We start from the raw sequence: 19,758 nt of genomic DNA, 5'->3' as shown, positions 1-19,758 counted from the left end.
AACCCAAGAGTCACTATGATTTGGTGTCACGCCTCACTATTCTTGCATTTTTTGTAAACTGTGTTTATTGGATGCGTGCTTCCTACAGTCTAGCAGCTGCTCAATGCCTTTTAAAAAAGAGTGGGGGTACGCGCCCGTCAATATCCAGAATACAGAAAATAGGAAAACAGAGGCAGAGGGCAGTCTCTGGAAAAATACACAACCCCACCCTTCTAATGGGTCATAAATGATGATTGAAAGGGATTATTTCTGTCTAATTTTTCCATTACCTTCAAACCAATCTGCTAACGTTTTACAGGGTTAAATAGCTTGTGAAAGGCGTCTCAACACAGCCCAAGAAAACTGATGTTGAACCGTGTTTTAAAGGGTTAAGAGTCATGATCCTGAACATGTTTTCCCTCTGTGGGGCTGTAACTTTGAGGTTCACTTAACACATGATGTATGTTTTTGATATTAGATTCTTGAAAAGGGAGGACGAGGCTGTAAGGCCCTGTCAGCTGTTTTAGTTCCTCGCTCTTGTGTCGATGGGGGTTGCCCCTCATCGTCTTGTGAAAGGCTAATCCACAGTCTCAGCGGTGGTGGAGGCAGTTCAGGTTGGAATAGCGGAGGCCGTCTCGGTCTTATGGCTCTCAGATTGCTGCTGTGAAGTGACAGCACCCTGCTCGCAGGCCAAATAGCGACAGTTCTTGATCTGCTGTGACCTCTGCAGAAATAAAGAACTACAGCAATGAGGAGGACGATCAGGATGAGAAGGCAGACGACGAGGAGGGCTGTAAACATGCCGGCCATCCACTCATAGTCGGTGATCTGTTGCGAGGAGGTGGTGATGGCTGGAGATTTAGAGACACAGGTATTGGAGGTGGGACTGAGGGAAGTGTTGGTGCCTAAATTTGGAGTTGGGGTTGTGTGGACAGCAGGAGAAGATCCATCAAATGCGGGGGTAGAAGTAGTGGAGAAACAGTCTCGTCTGAAGCTCACCGGTCCAACTTTAGTGATGGGGAACTCTGGCAGCATTACCTCCCTGAAGGCAGGGCTGACTGATCCATCTGCAGCTGTCATCGCCTGCCACATGCTCTGAATCTGATCAACACGGCAGCGTTTAACTCTAGTATGTCCTGCCCCGCACAAGCTGTAGTTGTACCAGGACACCACAGTGGACCCGGGCCTCATGGAAACAACAGATAGGTGGCGGCTGCTGGAGCTGTTAAAGAAGCGGGACAGTTTTCTCAGCAGCAGTTCCACCCTGCGGCGCTGACGGAGAACCGAGTGCAGGCTGCGTTGAGCTGTCAGGGTGAAGATGTGACAGGGGTCTGCAGCACTACGACGGAGATCAAGGGTCAGAGGCAGCCATGTGCTCAGGCCCTGTCTGTCCTGAGCTGCCAGGAGGAGGTGCTGAGGAGCAAACTGCAGGTCCACCTCCAGAGGGACACCGTGAAGCTCCAGACCATCCAGTGACAGCCAGGTGCCAACACTGACGGGAGGCCCGTCAATCAACCTGATCTCCAGGGAAAGAGTGTGTGCATCACCGTCTTCTGGGTCTATGAAGGTTTTGGGTGGGATTGAGAAGTGGAAGGGGAAGCCAACAGTGGCTGTTAGTGCTGGAATAGACTGCATCACTTTGGGTGGAAGATTCAAGGTGCCTGAAACATAAAATAAATCAATAAAGTATGGCACAGAAATATTGAATATACATGTCTGTGAACAAACAAATATGTAAATAATGTTTTATTATTATCATTATTAATTTATTTGTATTTCTTTTTTAGATGAATTTGTACATGTAGAAATTAAATGTTCATTTGCGAAAGCAAATTCAATGTGAAATGTAGAAGAAACCTTGCAGAGTTTTAGACCAATAGTATTTATTTCATTAATTATGTAAATTTTTTTTTAAATTAAATTTAATTGAACATAATTCATTAATTTGACTTAATTATATTTTTGGGGAAAAAAAACAGTAGTCCCATTTGACCAAAGATTAAATATTACACAACAAAAAGCTTGTTCAGAAAGAGAAAAAAAATCCTGATTTTGACTATTGATTAAATATGTTTTTAAATTTTCTATGTTGTACTGTTAAATATTAGTCCCAAATCATGTCTGTACCAGATTTCAAAACTTACATCCAATTACAACAAATTTGTTGCATTTTTCTTATCATACTAAATATAGTCTTTTAGGAATAAGTGGGTTAATGTATTTCTGAATATATGTATCCACATAAAGTTCCTTGCTCCGTGGTAACAGTGCCGTTGATGGTACTCACTTGAGATGGATGCTGAGGAAAATGTTGAATGGACTGAGCTCTCTCTTCTACATGAGGAAAAGCCTCCAGCCTGTGACGATGGTAAAAATGCAGTTGACGTGCCATAAAGTTGACTCAAGTACGTGCTCCGAATCATCCATGTGAGACGTCCTTTTGTGATTGGTTCACAGCTGTCTGTAGCAGATGATTGCCGAATGAGGGCAAATGTGTCCAGTGCATATGATGTGTATATGATCACCGAGAATCCCTCCAGAGCAGGAAGAGTGAGTGAAATGTCCATTTGTGTAGTAGCTGTTGTGTGGTCTATTTCCATGGTGGCATACAGGTGCGTCATTGACACCAACAACAAAGACATAAATTCACTGCTTGCTAGTTCACTTAAAACTGAGGGAAAGGGATGCATTGACAGGTATTTCCTGGATGTCTGGGTTGAAAAGAAATATCCACCTGAATCAAACATAAAGAACTGTGACAAAAAAGCAGTCTTATCTTGTGAATCCAGAACATGCTTCTCTGTGTTCTCTATATTGGTACTTTTGATTTGTGCGGTACATCCACTAACATGATCCTGCGTCACAGACTGGCCACATAACGGGAATGAAGGATCAAGACTGTGCATCTGATGAATGAAGGATGTAGCGTACAGCTCCTGAACAGTAGAGGGAGCAGTTGGATCAGACACTGGTTGAGTGTGCTGAGATGCTGAAAGAGGAAGTGGAAAGGTCACACTTGGTCCTGCTGCTGTGTTTAAATTCATGGCTGTAGATGTTCCAGTGACTACGGACATGGGGTGAAACGAATCAATTTGCAGAGACTCCCCAAGCTGCAGTGTTTGGAGTGCTTGTTGCACACTCTCATGGGCTGAATCAGATGGCTGTTCTTGAAAGGGCTCGTACTTGAATGTAGATAATGCGACAGAATGGATTTTAGTTAAAGAACGGCTCATTTGAAGAGATGTTGGTTGCAGGGACATGAATGAAATGTCTGAGTGTAACAAATATAGTCCTGTGTCTGATATCAACGTTAAGTTCGATACATCTGGGCGTTCAATATTATCTTGCAAAGAGGAGACGGCAAAATCAGGTAGCAAAGATTTGGAGAATGTTAGCAGAAGTGGCATCATGAATGACGATGCCAGTTTTACAGACTCTCCTGTAAATACTGGATTTGTAATACTGGGTATCTCACGTTGTTCACTAAAAAAGCTGAGCTCTGAAGGTAAAGCTGGAGTAAACGTCGCCACTGAGGACTCAAACAAGGTCGTCGAGAGCGAAGACTCCAATTCAGTTTGTCCAGACAGTGTCAGCTGACCCGGTAATGTGGTCGCTGATGCACCCTGAGTTGTTACATTCAGCTTAGACTTTAGATCCTGATTCAGAACTGAAGACAGATGTTTGACTGCATAGGAGTGCTGAGTAATTGAAATTCGTTCTGTCATTAAATTTGAGGGTGGTGACACATCGGGAAACAGCCAAGTAGACGATGTTTTGTTCGATGGTGGCAGTGAGTGTTGCCTCTTTGATGTGGAGTTCAGTAGTGGCACATGCATGTCATTCTCTGTTGGAGGTGGATGAGAAGCAGATGGAAGATTATAAAGTGTGTCAGTGTGGTCCTTAATAGGTCCTGGATTATAAATTATGTGACCTGTGAAAAAGAAAACGCAACAGTTCAGCACAATATAAAAAAGTACCAGTCTCCAAAAATGCTATAAAAATTCAGTTTAAACACAGCTATCAATTTTGTTTGCCTTTTTTCCCCACCTACATGCATAAAAGATATGTAGGCACAAAAACCACATGCATTCCTTTTCCTGCACATAAACTGGTATTTATAAAGGAGGAATGTGTGCACCTCACGCATCCTTCAGACTGGGCATACACAGAGTTTTATCTAAGACAGCTGCAGGTGATATCGTGAGAAGCTGATTAAATTTAAGTTGAGAGACAGAAAAAAATGTTTTTAGGCTGTTTGAAGTTTCACTCATTGTGTTATTATTTGGCTTTTGGTAAAATGTCAATCAATTACGCAATCATAAAGTCAGTCTAAAATTATCTGAGAGATGAACTCATCATGATTTAAATTTACATTAATCTCCCTGTTAGTGATAGTTTAATGTTATCCTGTGGAGCATTTTGTAAAGTCAGTTCCACAGGAGTGTTATGAATGAATAATTGGTCATCTTTATGACGTTTAATAACAGTGATTAAGTGGTGCTGCTTTGGCAACACAGGCAAAACTCTTCTTGATGTTTTTTTTTTCCCCTCTGCAGCAATTTGTGGAGTTTGAGTTGTGGGCTGGATAACTGAATTTTTAAAAAAAATCACATTAATTGCTGGCTGACATTCCTGTTTTTAAGAGACTGTACAACGCTGAGTTTTAAAGCTAAAGTAATGATACTTGAGGAATCCAGGAATATCACAGCTTCTCAGGAATGGGGCTGAATAATGCTCTGAATTTTGGCTAAAATTTGGCGATGGAAAAACAGCATGTTTATTTCCTTTGACGTCTGACCTCCAGGTATCTAAATGAAAGTGGGTTTATACTAGTCTCATGCAGTTTTTTTCTGTCATTTGATTCCTCATCAAGTCAATCTAGTAAGAATTGCTTTATCTTGTCAATATGGACTTCATAAGTGTTTTGTAATGCAAACTAATTTATTTGACAACATGCAATTAACCACCATTAACTACTGAAATTCTGTGATTTAGGATGATTAAAAAAACCTAATCAGCGCTAAAATAAACGTGTGGAAAATCCTTGGTCTGTGTCGACATGATGAGTAGTTACATTTCTGGGGAGGTGCATGTCACGCTATAGTGTAGGTCTGACTGTTGTGCATGTGGGATGTGCATTTTGTTTCTGCTGTCTCCATGTGTCCAAAATACAAGTTAATGGGTTTACTTTTGTGTGTTTGTTTTTTTAAATCCACTTGATTTTTAATTCATGATGTATTTCCTCTGAATCTCAACATAATATCCAGCTCTAACATGGTCATTTGTTTTCCATGTCATTCATGCTTCTCATATTTCCTGCACTACATTAGCCCATATGTTCTTCCATTCACTGACTGCCATTCAGCGGTGGGCCTCTTTTTCAAACAGGGTCAAGTCTTTATAGTGTATGACTGGAATGACGAGGCACCCACAACAATCCCATACAGTCATATAGAAGTGAACAGCAGCAGACTTACCCAGTGAGCTCACTGTGGACTGGCTCTCTGAGTCAGTGAGGCCGGCTCTATAAGACCCAGTCCAGAGGGGGGTTTCCTTCTGGTGGGGTCGGAGGGTCAGACCAGTGGTGAGTGATTTTCTGTCTGCTGCCTCGTGTGTCAGAGTGGAAGTGACACCGTAAGAGGCTGAGGTCAGAGGCACTGCGGGGTAAACACTGTGCAGTGCGGATGATGCTAACAGTGTTGAGAGAGTGGTGCCAGCTGCAACAAAAGTTCTGACTGTGGACATATACTCAGGCAAAAAGGGTAAAAGAAATGTGAAACTTCCAGAGATACTTCGTGATGTAACTTCTGATATTTTCTCACGCCAGCCAGTCACTTCTAAAAGAGGTTTTGTCCTTGAGGCAGCTTGATTGATAGCTTTATGTTGCTCCTGCTTTGGAGAATTGCAGCCAAAGTCCACACATACAGATGTGTGCAAACTTGTCAAAATAATTTTTCCAGTGAACACTTGATGCTCCAAGACAGCATTGACCTGTTCGCTGTATGGGTACAAGGTGGTCTGCCCTATGGAGAAAAGCGAACTGGGGGACAGCTGTAATTGTTGCATGTAATGATTCGTACCTTCAGTTGCATCCTCTGTGTGTGTCGGCGCCGGCCTTGTCTCTATCTGGTTAACAAGCATCAAGACGCTCAGCAAGCTTGGTTCGGGCTTGGTCGAAGGCAGGGAACGTATGTGTGAACGCTCTGGTTTCAAAGTCTGATGGACTTGAGTTGGAGGAGGGACTATCATATTTGGAGTAGGTGTGAATTTTAGCCTCTGCAAGTCTCTGTTATGTCGGTCCCTTCTGGTTCCACAAAGCACCTTCCATCCCACAACAGGAGCTTCCAGCAACCTGGCCAACCCTCCTGTCCTCACACTGTAGTCCAGCACCGTGGCTAAATCAGATTGTCGTCCTTCTCTTTGACAACCAACAGGCCACAGAAGCTCTGCAACATCTCCTGGAGCATCTTGTTTCCCACCTTGCTGACAAACTCTGAGCTTCTCTTGTTGTTCTATGATCGATTTTCTTCTTGAAAACAGGTAGACAAAGCCCAGTGGCAGGTGCAGGTAGTCAGCAGTGATGCTGACCAAACGGATACGCTGGCTGGCATCAAGAGTTGTGGGGTTCAACTGAAGTAGAAGGTTAGCCCAGATGGTCATCTCCCCCTCAGAGCAGGACAAAGTATCTCTGTAAGACACAGAGACGAAGCAAAATCTGATTTTCATTCTTTTTAAAGGATAAATGTTGAATGTAGAAGAGGAGAGCTGTTTATGTAGGATTTGCAAAAGTTCACAATAGAACAATATGTTCAATGTACAGAGAAAACAGGCTGAGATGTGCATTAATATATCGCATATGAACAGTGTCATTGGCAGTGGGGGTCCTGGGGCTTTGTTGATAAGGCCCCCTGCCATCAGGATAGAAACTGTTTTTGTGGTGTGAGTTTTTGGTCCTGATGAACTGCAGCCTTCTGCCAGAGGGGAGTGAGTTAATGTCTGGGGTGGGAGGGTTTCCTGCCTGCCTCAGGGTCAAGGAGGGATGTAAATTTTAAGCCAATCACCCTCTCAGCAGAGCAAATGATAGGCTGCAGTCTGCCCTGGTCCTTGGCTGTGGAAGCAGCGTACTAGATGGTAATGGAGGAGCATAGACTGTACAAATAATGGACGTAGCTACCGCAGTGTCACCCATTGGTTTGTGGACTCCTGTTTTGAGGCTTCAGTTCAGAAATTTGGTAGTTGCTGTCTTGAGTTTTTGGAGCCAGAAGGGACCAGATATGGAGGACACAGCCTTTGACTCAGAGCGACCCATCTTTAGATACCATAATCACCTGTGCAAGTACTTGGGGTACTCAAAATACAAAACACTTACCTTGCTTGGTCCTTGTCAGTCACTGTTGGGTTTAGGATGTGCAGGGTGAAGTAGGCAGCACACTGCTCTCCACTAACAGACACTTTAAGGTGGTATGTCCCACAGTCATCAGTCAGAGCCAGGCCCTCTAGACTGCTACTCTGTTGTCTAAACACCATCCAGTGAGGCAAAGTCCTGTTTCCATAAGCCTGCGATAGCTGTGGGGAGAAGTAAAACATATATTAGTTGTTACACAGATACACAGTTGATACACAGAAACAACATTGGAGCCACTTACGGCTGTCAAATAAATATTCAGTTAACATGTAACAGCTCTGGTGGACATTTCTGCAGTCAGCAGGCCAGTGACACACTCTCTCAAAACCTGCAACATCTGTGGCATTGTGTGTGATAAAACTTCACATTTTAGAGTTGCCTTTAATGGTGACCCTCCCAAGCCACACCTGTATAGTAATGATGCTGTTTAATCAGCGACTGATTAGTCACAGCTGTCAGATAGATGGATTAAAGTGCTTACTAATATGGATTTTAACAAATTTGCAACCAAAATGATAAAAAAGTCCTAGATCTTTGACTAAACCATCCCAAAAATGGCCCCAAACACCATGTCTCAAGAAAAACAAATTATACCAATACAGTCTGTATATCTTATAATGGAAGTCAAAAACTAAGCCCGCAGGCGGCTTTACAGTGAGTTTATGACCTGGGTTTCTGCATCCTGGGCACATTTTTCCAAGTTCAAAGCATAACAATATTACATTAAAAAATGAGGTGAACCACATAATATGCCCACTAATTAAAGATATTCCAAATATGACAATGTAATTCATAATAAGCCATCCATCCACTGTCCCCCCGCCAACCCATGGGGACCTCCGTACTTATTATAATAAGTCATGACTGGCAGTGTTTCATCCTGACTGTGGCCTGTCGTCTGTCACGTAGACGTGACAGGTTCCACCCAGCCACGTTCTCAACTGCTGCCGACCTTTTGCGTGTCATGCTGCAGCGGCAAGTGCCTACCATCTGTCTGTCCATCCACATGTAACACTGCAAATGGTTCTGTCCGGCCTTGTTCTCAACTGACGCTGTCCAGAAGCGTACCATGCAGACACGAAAGGTGTTTTAGGTAGCATTTATTCATAATGTTTGGAGAACAAACCCAACACCTGCAAAATGCCAAAATGCTAACAGCTATACAATGAGAAATTCTAACATCGTTACACATTTAAAATATCCTCAAACCCATTTTGATTCCAACCTAAGTTCATCATCTTTCTGACATAAGAGTCCAACATATTTCTGACATAATGACATCTGGCACCAGCAGTGTTTCTTGGAAGACTTCTCTTTTATTTTTGTTCAATGCTGATCTCACCTGGTGTTGCCGATTATGTCCCAGGGTTGCAGGGATGGGCATCTTAAAAAAGAAATAGGATCCTGCTTCAGATGTGAAGTTGGGAAACCCGCCATCTTCTGCCTTTAAAGGACAATGTTGCATTAAACTTTGATTGTGCTTCACGTTCTCCAGCAGCAGCAGCAGCAGCAACAGTTTGGGGTAGAAGTCCCAGGTTTTACACGACAGGGTGATCTTCATGTAAAATGGTCCAGGGTGCCTAACTGGGAGGTCATCCATGTTTTGTTGCTACAAAACTTAAATGAAGTTAGTGCTTAAACTATAGCACTCTGTTTTTTTCTGTCCCATCATTTACCTTTTTTTGGCTTGGAATCTTACCAGATATCCAGTCCATGCATTTTTCTGGCTACGAAAAGCAATCATTTTCACTGAGTCCACTTAAATGTTGCTCAGGAAAATGTGCCTCCTTCTGTCCAGCCTTTTTCATCAGTCATGTGTGTGTCCTTTCTTCCCATGACACTGTGCTGTGCACAGAGGAAAGCACCCAGAAGTCCCATGATGTTTCTGCTGTCCGCTTAAATCACCTGTCAGGTTAAAGGAGATGAAAATTCCAGGAGACTGCACGTAACAGTGCAGCAATGTTTCATCTGCACATAAACAATGAAGCAGCGTCATCAAACAGTGTTTGTTTACAGCAGAACCTGATCCTCAAAGTCACTTTTTGTTGCTCGAGGTCTAGTTACAAGTCAGTAGTGGTTACTAGGAAACCCGCAAAGCTACCGGAGAGTCTTCCAGTGACTTTTGTGACTGAAGATCACAGATGGCTGATCTCACTTTAGCCTCTCGGTGCCTCAGAAAGTGCAGAGAATTTAGAGTTTGTGTCAGGACATGTTAGGAATGACAGACTTATAATGAGTGTAATCATAATTAGTTATGTTTTGTTTAAATTGTGTGCATGTAAGTGATGTCTTTGAACGTTGTGCACCTCACCTCACCTTTGAGAACTAGGCTTCACATCTCAAATATTTCTCTACAACATTGAACATTCATGACTAAATAAGCAAGTTAAACCTCTGCAACCAAGCTAGCAAAACTTAATTATAGAGCACTTTTCATAGACAGTGGTTACAATGCTTCACAGTCAAAGAAATAAAGTCTAATAAATAAAAAAAAATAAGACATCTGTCAAAAATATACAAAGGGAACAGACATAAGGTCACTCTTTGAAACCTGGAACGACATCAGATTTCTAGTGCTGCATTCAGACACCCTTCACAGGAATTTAAACCCCAAATACCTGGTTTGATTTCTTTTGAAAAAATAGCTAACAAGGCAATGAGCAACTTGACAAGAGATGTCTAACAAATTGCAAGAATATAGGAAAAGGTGACAGAAAATGAAAATGGCATAAAAATATGTTTAAAAAAAGAGAGAGAAATTATTATACATTTATAATTATTTAAAAATAGGAATAAAATGTCCAGAAAACTATACTTAATATTATATTGTTATTAACTTTTTTTAAAGATCAAAATAATTACCTTTGTCTATTTAAAAAATGTATTTACTTTTGCAAAATGTCAGGCAATTTAATTGTAATTCTTAACTTGTAACTTCTTTCCCTGTTTTTGATAGAAATCAAGCCAAAATGCCCAGGTCTCAAAGGGTTAACTTGAACATAAAATACCACAAGCAATATATAAATACCCGTTCAAGCAGATGGTTTTTAGCTGCTCTTTAAAAGTCCACAGAGACCAAAAGCTTATAGGCCGACTGTTTTAAAGCTTAGGGACTGAAAACCAGAGGTTGGACTCGAGTCAGATTTGAGTCACAAAAGTAGCACCTGCAGAGATATGACATCAACTTATATTCAGTTATATGTGTGTTTGTTGGGCGGATAAGACTTCATAGGATTGCAGGGAGGGATTTAAATGTATTTTAAAGACAGATAGAATTAGTTATTAATGTCATCTTGATAACCAGGAGAAGTGTCTCACAGATTGTAGTGCATCTGGTTCACAGAGCTGAACTTTTACATGTTATGAATGACTCCACCATGTCTTCTTTATAGGAAATAGTTGTTTGCTGCTTCATTAATGCTCTGAGTGTTGCCTACAGAACCTTTAATGAAGGACGTTCAGACTAATACTCTCATGACAATGAACCCAGTGAGACGAAGACTCAGCAGGTGTATTCATCTAGAAAATTTATGGCAGATATACATTTTCTGGTTTCACACTTCTTGGATAATATAGTTAGTTAGTATAGTTATATTTTCAAAATGTTCAGTATTGTTAAATGTTCAGTTTGTTTTACTAATAAAAATATACTGTGCTCATGCATAATGGTTACAAAATTCCACCGTCTAAATTCACAAAGCATCTGACCAGTTTAAGCTGGTTAAAGTTCCTCCTTTCCATATTTAATGCTTGGTATTTTCAGTAATGAATGTACTGAATAGTCAACTTGCATTATCTGGCATTTAGCAACCTGTGGGAAGTAAACTGTTTTGATCAGGTGGTATGTGTAGAAATAATATTGACACAGTGTTGCCACAAATTGTCACGTACACTGTATTCCACCCTTTTGACTTCAGTTTTCCTCCTGCGGTTATTTTTGGCTTCACTTGGGTAACTCTACCACGGTTCGGCCAGCCTGGGTTATACAGAAAGGACTGGATTCAAGAGTTTAACTCAATACTCAAGCAGTGAAAAAATAATTGGCAACTATTTTGAAAATCATTTGACTCCTTTTTTCACCAAAAATCCCAACAATTGGTTACAGCGTCTTGAAAGTGAGTATTTACCCTTTTCCTTATAATATTAAACAGAATATGTTTAGGTTTAAATATTTCACTTTGAGAGATCATAATCTGCTTTTTTTGTTCGTTTGCAAGTTTTGATGAATTGATTAGTAAATGAATATTTACCATCCAGTGCCACATTTCCACTGCATGATCGGCACAGCTCTACTTAGCTCGACTAACTATTTTTTGTGTTCCATCAGTAAAAGTTGTGAATAGTATCTGGTACTTTTTTTGTATTACCTCTGTTGAGATTTTAAACAAGCTGAGCTAAGAAGGTGACTTTTAAAAAGCAAAGATTCTTTCAATAGAAACCACTATTTTTTTTTTCAGAGCCAAGACATGCTGTGGAAAACAGTTTGTGTCCTTAAACTTTTACGACATCGCCCATATTATCAGTATAACCACATACTATGAAACTAGCACAAAGCAGTTTTCATGAGCTGCAAATCCTATAAACACATAATGCAAATTTGTTAAGTGATGTAAACCCTAGATGTCAAGTGAAATGTATACTTATATATATATGACAATACTTTCTGGCTGCAAGCAAAGATTGCTCAAGGTACAGCGTTTGATAAAATGGGATACTAATTTTTGTTTGTCGTTCCACACAGACACTGAGGATGGCGCTAAATTGGCCAGGACTGCTGTCCATGGGATTGTTTTACATGATCGTACTGGGCACAGGTATCTGGGCATCCAGGAAGTCCAAACGTGAAGAGAAAAAGTGCACCGGGAACCGTAGTGAAGTGACAATGGTTGGAGGGCGGAACCTTAACATCTGTGTCAGCATCTTTACTATGACAGGTAAAAAATTACAACAAAATATCACAGAGTAACAATCAATCATTGGTGCCTAAAATGTTTATACCAGCATTTAATTCAAGGGCATTTCCTTTAAATTGTCTGACTATAAAGTGAGGAATCTGTGTGTACGTGGGAGTGTGTGTGTGTGTGTGTCCTTTGCATATCTTGACAGCTGTACCCCCAATGAACTTCACAGTTGGTGTGTCTATTGTTGGGGAGCCAAGGACCTGTAGCATCAAATTGGGTGTGATTTGAACGCTTTCAATTCAATTATAATGCTAAATGAATAACAATGCATTTTTTAAAACTTATATTTTGTAAGTAAAATCTGAGTCAAGCAAATGTTGTCATACAATGTTTTTTCTTTACAAATGTCCTGAGTAAGTAAGAAGTATACTGCTGAGTTGCATATTTTTTAAGTGCTTTGCAGACTTTTGTGAGTAATTTTGGGGTATAATGAGTTTGAATAGTAACATAATTTAATACTTATCATATTTAAACATAAGAATAAATCCTTGACTGTATGGAGCCCAGGTGTGTTGCTCAAGACCCGAGGAAGTTCTGTGTCAATTGTGAAGTTTGTATGAGTGGTTCTTGAGAGCGCTGCAAGCAGCAATATTTTTTATAATTGTTTTTATTTTTATAATTGTTGCAGCAGCAACAAAACAATTTCCCTCACGGGATTAATAAAATATTTCTTTTCTATACTAACACCACAGGCTGAGCAATCAGCTCATCCTCAACAAGCATGTTTTGAATAGACAGTGCACTAGTACATTTAATACGATCAATTTACAATAGGTGGACCTAGTTTTATTCCATTTCTTTCTCATTGCTTGTATTTGTCCTGATGTTTTGCAGCCACATGGGTGGGAGGAGGCTATATTTTGGGTAATGCTGAAATGGTTTACAATCCAACAAAGGGCTTGGTGTGGGCCACTGGAACCATTGCCTTCGTCATAAACATGATTTTAGGTGAGTGCAGTCAAATACGGCTGCTGAGATGCAACACAGTGAAACCTTACACTGCTCAATAATCATTAGACAGAAATAATTATTTGACAAAAATATTACAATTCAATTATTTTCCACTTCTATACATTCACTGACGAAAAAAGAAGGACATTACTGGTAACGGATATGTCAGAGTGATAATTTGTTAAAAATTAAGTAAATGTTCAAAGTTTTTTTTCTGTTTGTGTAACTACAGGTGCACTCTTCCTTGTCAAACCTATTCGCTCTAAGAACTATGTCACGCTCATGGACCCATTTCAGAAAAAATATGGCAACACTGTGGCTGCCGTTCTTTTCATTCCCGCTCTCGTAGGTGATATCTTGTGGATAGCATGTGTTCTTGGTTCACTGGGTGAGTCAGAAACAACAAATTCCTTGAGAAATCAACCAGTAAATCTCAAGTGTACATTTTGTTTTTACATCACAATTATACACTGATAAAATGTTTGCTTCTGTGTAAATAGTATTTTACCATTTGCAGTACCACTGCAGAGGACAGATGAAATACACGAAAGAAATACACAGAAAAACTACAATTACAGTCTTGTGTTTCTATGCCTCTGCAAACATGTCAAGTTGTGGTTGCAGTGTGTGAAAACACGGATGCTTCACAATCATCTTCCCCCCACCAGAACGAAAGATCTATACAATCAGCACAGTTTCAAGGTGAACATCCAAGATTAGTGTCACCATTTCAGGATGGCATTGAAAAATGACCAGAAAAGTGTTTTGCAGAACATTATGATCTCACAGTCAAGTTGAATGTTACATAAAACATAAAATGTAGTTACTTCATCAAATTATCCTATGAGATATCTGTGTGCAATGTTTAGACAATTTTTGAATTATTATTTGAATTATTCTTGCGTGACTCATAGTGGACGTTTGTGCCAAATTTGAAGAAATTCTACAAGGCGTTCTTGAGATATCGTGTTCATGAGAATGGGGCAGGCAGACAGCCTATTGCCAGCATAGTGGCGTTAAAAATGATTGCACTGGTGCTAATGGGGAAGAAATATGTCACAGTACCACTGCATATGACTGATGAAATACATTAAAGGAACACAGCAAAATAAATAAACAATGTCACATTTTGAATCAGTTCGGTATTTGAATATGCTTCTTACAGTGGAGCTTTAAGTGCTGTTTACTGGCAACACCACTGTCATGCTTTTGAACTGACCTACAAGGTGCTAAATAATCATTTTAAAACAGTAAAAACTAAATGGCATCAATTTTAGTTTGTTGCTTTAGCACCTGATTTAATTTTTTGCGAAAGCTGTGTCTGCCATTTTTTGAAAATATGCTTGTGATTACAGGAGGAACGGTAAGCGTAGTCATCGATATGTCCTCGTCTCTGGCTGTGGGCATCTCTGCTGCTGTGGCAATTATTTACACGTTAATGGGAGGACTGTACTCTGTGGCCTATACTGACGTCATCCAGCTCTGCTTTATGTTTGGCGGCTTGGTATGAACATTACATTTTTAAAAAAATTCAAGGCAATTCATACACAATTCTTAAGTCTGGCAGCCAAATTTTAATAATTTATATTTTAAATACAGCTAACCCTACTTATGTTTACATGATACATTGGCAGGTGTACCTCTGTCAATGTGAGTAGTATTTTTATTTATAGAGCTATGTAGGGCCCTTAGAAATCTGTTTTAATTGTTCCATATTCTGTCTATATTGTTTTTTTCTGAATTCTATGTTTTACAATTTAAGCACATTTTTGTCATTAGACAGAGTCTAACCATGTGGTGGATGAATCAAATTTCAACAATTCAGTCAGATAATATTCCAAATTTAATGAATATAAATTAACTTGATGTAAAACAACATTACACTTTGTTGTATTCTTTTCAATAATTTTAAAAAGTTCCTCACAAATTAGTGGGATTTCTTCATTTATAAGGGACACAGGTAATGTGTTATACAGTTAATCCAATTAATCTTAATTACATTTATGTATTTACAATCTTATTCTGAAAAGTATTTCATTGCATTTAGTCTACAGGTCAGAATGGGCTTAAAGGTGCATGGGTGCACACGAGCTTTAGCGGCAGCTGCCAGTTTGACCACAGAGATGTGAGTGAGGTCTAGTTTAATGCAGAATTATCAGATGCTGCCTCTGGACGAAAGAGACCTCAATGCCATTCTGAGAGAGTGGAAAACGAAAGCATCATGCCAGTAAATGACACCAAAACAAAGCAGCAATGTTTTTTTCAGTTCATTTAACGTAGGTGCAGTGAAAAAATGCTTATATTGGTAAGAAAACAAATAAATCGCATTCATAATTCAGCGAATTCCACAATATACTGTGTTTTACAGCTGATTCTATTTTAAACAATTCCGTCCATGTTTTCTGCTTCTTGAAAATTATGGGACCCTAGCTATGAAGGACTTCTATACTGTATTTGTAACTCTGTCTCCTGTTGTCCTTCTTGTTTCAGTGGCTCTGTGTACCTTTTATCCTGTCAAGTCCCTCCTCTGCAAACATCACTGTTGCTGCACTAACCAAGCTGCATCAGGAGCCATGGATTGGCAAACTGGAGCTAAAAGATGCCGGACGCTGGGTAGATGACTTATTGCTAATGGTAACGGACACCTGTAACACCCCCCAAACCATATTATATAAAGGCAATGTCACTAAAATCCCCTAAAAATCCTGTATTCATTTCTCTCCAAGGCCATTGGAGGGCTCTGCTACCAGGCTTTCTACCAGAGAGTCCTGTCCACAGCCACTGATGCCCAAGCTAAGATCACCTGCTATGTTGGAGCAGTATTTTGCCCAATCCTTGCCATCCCATCACTCATCATAGGAGCAGTAGCAGCATCTACCAGTACAGTCTTTTTTCATTGTCTTTGCTATTTCTGAGTACACAAATCTGTAGTACTTAAGGTAGAAATCTAGGTTAAAAGGAGCCTATTGTGTTAGAATTGTGCAGTTATTTAAAAAAAATATCGCACAAACCAAGGGTGGACTGGCCACCGGGCAAATCTGCAGTGGGGCAACATGCATTTCAGGGACGACACGACTGTCTCAATCACTTCTTTAAACCCCTCCCCCTTTGGGCTGAATGCCTTTTTTTAATACTACATATGTAACAAAACTAGAATTACCACGTCACGGTTGTAGACCTCCATAAAATCAGTTGAGTTGCATTCAAAGTTTGCACTCATGTTTGTGAAAACATGGATGCTTCACACACATCGATCCATAGCACCGGCACAGTATCAAGGGGGGCACCCGAGGTTAGTGTCACTAATTCAGTATCTGACCAAATATACCCGCTTCTGTTCCTGAATTAGACTTTGAGTAATGGCGAGAAAAGTGTTTTTTGCAAGACATTATGACGCCACAGTGAAGCTGACCTCTGACATTTTCAATATTAAATGCCATCACTTCATCATTATATCCTATTAAACATTTGTGTGAGATTATGTCATAATTAGTGTATGCATTCTTGAATTATGGCTAAAAACACGTTTTGTTAGGTCACAGTGACCTTGACCTTTTACCACCAAACACTAATATGTTCACTCTTTAGTCCAAGTGTAAGTTTGTGCAAAATTTGAGAAAACTCTCCAAAGGCCTTCTTGAGATACTGCATTCATTCTGAATGAGATGGACGCAAGTTACAGTGACCTTCACCTTTGCCCAGTAAAATGTAATTAGTTCATTCTTGAGTCCAAGTGAACATTTGGGCCAAATTTGAGAAAAAAAAATCCCTCAAGGTGTTCTTGAGATACCACATTCATGAGAATAGGACAGAACGATGGTCGGACGGACAACCCCAAAACTTAATGCCTCCGGTGGATAACACAAAACACAAGGGAGGTTCAGAGAGACCTGACCTGGACTATTCAGACCCCTTTTCTACGTCTGCTGTTTTCTACGCATTCTGCAGGTCAGAGGTTTGTTTTAATGACTTGTGCTTGATGTCTGTCAGACTGGAACCAGACCACCTACGGTTCGCCGAGCCCATATGAACAGGGCAAAGCTGGTTTGATCTTGCCAATTGCCCTTCAGCATCTTTGCCCTTTCTACATCTCACTGGTTGGTATAGGAGCTCTTGCTGCTGCTGTGATGTCATCAGCTGACTCTACACTTCTCGCTGCTGCCTCCCAACTGAGCCGAAATATCTTCAAGAACATCATCTATAAAAGGGTAACATCACACATGACAACTGCTCATATATCTTTTTTTTTTTGTGGTGGTGGTAGGGGGGCTAGATTGCATTTTAATACATTATTCCTAGAAACAAATATGCAGCTATTCTAATAATCATTTCAAGAATTCAATCATCAGCATGGTCATGAGTTAGCAGCTCTGTGAGAGTATATTTAGGCACAGCAATGTTCATGTTGGACTGGATGCTAACATGTTGATAATCAGTGTGTGCCATGTTACATTTTTAGTTTAGAATGTTAGCCAATGTTTGCTAATTAGCACAAAACACAACGTGCAGCTGAGGCTGATGGGAATGCCATTTGTTTTGCACACATTTGGTGGCTAAATCTCAAAAATTGTTCTGTTCTCGATTTTAGGATTAGGAAATGTAAATGTTAGAGCTGGACTTCAACAGCAGGGCTGGCTAAATTCAAGGCAAAGCAAAGTCTCTTAATGGGTTTACGCCAGCCACTTCCTGTTTCAAATAAAAGGTCCTCATTTCAAATTAAAACCCCTCTGGCTTGTCCATAGACTGTATATAAAGATGACAACAAGACAGCTCCCCCAAAGTTTAACTATTCAATCTCCATCCCCCCCCGATGTCTGTCTGCAGTATAGGTCATAAAGCCCGCCCCTCTATGTTACTGAATGGACACAGGCCAAACTAAAAACTCAAAGTGAACACCAAATATATTTTTCCCAAAGACGGTTTCTGTGTCTGAGGGTAGTTCTCATCACATGTGTGTGTTTGTTTTTAAGTTTGGTTTTATTGAGTTATTTAATTATATAAAAGGGGGCTTTTCCGCCATGATTGACAGCTGTGACAGCCAATCCATGCGCTCGCATTCAATGGAGCTGTTCGCGATTGGTCATACAGTTGTTTTGTCTAGAACTCGCCCACCACGGATATCACTAATGCACAGCTCTAAATAACATAACCCTTGCAATATGGCAACACCTGTATCTTGGATATTTTAATCTCACCTCAGCATAGTGGGGGTAACTGGGGGCATGTCATGCATCTTCACATACAGACTATGGGCTTGTCATACACAGTCCAGCCATATACTAGGTTTTGACCTTGTCTTGTTAGAGTTAAGTCACTCACAATTTAGAGTAGTATAACCTCAAAAATCAATAGTGTGATCCCGTTTTTTGTTCAATAAAATTAAATTGAATATTTCCTTGATTTCAGGCATCAGAAACATTGATACTTGTGGTGGTTAAAGTGTCAGTGCTCCTGTGTGGAATGATGGGAGCAGGCCTGGCCATGATATCAACTTCCATTTACTTGTTGTGGATCCTCAGCGCAGATGTCTTGTATTCAATGATGACTCCCCAGGTGATATGCATCTTCTACTTGTCTCAGTGGGTGAACCACTATGGGGCCTGCTCTGGCTTTGTGTTGGCAATACTGCTGAGAGTTCTGGTTGGGGAACCCTTACTAGGCCTTCCTGATGTGCTGCCCCTGCCGTGGGACCAGATACAGGAGGACGGTCACCTATACCGCTTGTTTCCTTTTCGTACTGCCATCATGCTCATCACCAGCGGGACTATTTTACTAGTTTCACGCCTTGCTGTGTGGCTGTCTGAGAAGGGGTTGCTGAAAAGAATAAATGATTCTGAAACTGACACGAACACACATTACATGGCACCGGTCCAAACTGATGCGGATGAAAAGGAGACGGAAGGTTGAACAGACACATTTATGCTCTCAGCTACAATCCTTACAGTTTGATTGGTGCGGACCATTTTAAACCACAACCACCACAGCGGGTACTATACACACTTCTGTCAACCAACCAGCCAACCAACCAAACACATATAACTCACCTATTATACCTTATCATAACCCACAGATTACATGAGAAGTACGGCCTCGCAGTTCTATGCCTCTGCCAAACCAGTCAAGTTACTGTTTACATCCTTGCTCTCAAGACTCATATGAATCCAAGACAGCTGACAATGCTTCAAATACTGGTGAAACTGCAAAGAAGCTATAAATTCTAAAACACTGACGCTTCCCACACACATCTTCCTCCCGGCAACACAGAAGATCTTTACAATTACAGTTTCAAGCTGCACACCCAAAAGTATCTGACCAAATGTCTCCCTTTTTGTTCCCGAGATATGATGCTGAATAATGGCAAGAAAAGTTTTTTTGTCATAGTGAGCCTAAAATGAAATGAAAATTAATCAAATTAATAAAATAATTATATCCTATTAAACATTTGTGTGAAATTTTGTCATA

At 40.3% G+C, this 19,758-nt stretch overlaps 2 protein-coding genes across 2 annotated transcripts; one reads left to right on the top strand and one right to left on the bottom strand.

Annotated features, from left to right (window-relative positions):
• Nucleotides 1–26: 26 nt before the first annotated feature.
• Nucleotides 27–6,660, bottom strand: LOC148185888 (uncharacterized). The gene is made up of 3 exons (XM_088072398.1): nt 5,457–6,660; nt 2,267–3,910; nt 27–1,640 (listed from the first exon to the last, which is right to left on the bottom strand). Exons 1-3 carry the CDS (start codon nt 6,637–6,639, stop codon nt 454–456), a joined length of 4,014 nt encoding a protein of 1,337 aa, XP_087928524.1. The 5' UTR covers nt 6,640–6,660; the 3' UTR covers nt 27–453.
• A 1,813-nt stretch (nt 6,661–8,473) lies between these two features.
• LOC121961465 (high affinity choline transporter 1-like) lies at nt 8,474–19,530 on the top strand. Its single transcript, XM_042511459.2, has 8 exons — nt 8,474–12,318; nt 13,180–13,293; nt 13,529–13,684; nt 14,652–14,800; nt 15,787–15,930; nt 16,023–16,176; nt 17,287–17,504; nt 18,703–19,530. Exons 1-8 carry the CDS (start codon nt 12,135–12,137, stop codon nt 19,201–19,203), a joined length of 1,620 nt encoding a protein of 539 aa, XP_042367393.1. The 5' UTR covers nt 8,474–12,134; the 3' UTR covers nt 19,204–19,530.
• The last annotated feature ends 228 nt before the right edge of the window (nt 19,531–19,758 follow it).

The sequence above is a fragment of the Plectropomus leopardus genome, chromosome 22 (assembly GCF_026936395.1).
Source record: "Plectropomus leopardus strain MGB_pleo_1.0 chromosome 22, ASM2693639v1, whole genome shotgun sequence".
NCBI classification, from domain to species: domain Eukaryota; kingdom Metazoa; phylum Chordata; class Actinopteri; order Perciformes; family Serranidae; genus Plectropomus; species Plectropomus leopardus.
This window is presented reverse-complemented; position numbering and strand designations above follow the sequence as displayed.

What these genes read in the sequence shown, in the direction of transcription:
- LOC148185888 (XM_088072398.1), bottom strand. Translation starts at nt 6,639, where the DNA reads ATGACCATCTGGGCTAACCTTCTACTTCAGTTGAACCCCACAACTCTT. An exon ending in GTCCACAGTGAGCTCACTGG is followed by an intron (nt 3,911 to 5,456) that starts GTAAGTCTGCTG and finishes TCTTTTTCACAG; the next exon opens with GTCACATAATTTATAATCCA. An exon ending in TTCCTCAGCATCCATCTCAA is followed by an intron (nt 1,641 to 2,266) that starts GTGAGTACCATC and finishes TTTATGTTTCAG; the next exon opens with GCACCTTGAATCTTCCACCC.
- LOC121961465 (XM_042511459.2), top strand. Translation starts at nt 12,135, where the DNA reads ATGGCGCTAAATTGGCCAGGACTGCTGTCCATGGGATTGTTTTACATG. An exon ending in GCTTTATGTTTGGCGGCTTG is followed by an intron (nt 14,801 to 15,786) that starts GTATGAACATTA and finishes TTCTTGTTTCAG; the next exon opens with TGGCTCTGTGTACCTTTTAT. An exon ending in AGCAGTAGCAGCATCTACCA is followed by an intron (nt 16,177 to 17,286) that starts GTACAGTCTTTT and finishes GATGTCTGTCAG; the next exon opens with ACTGGAACCAGACCACCTAC.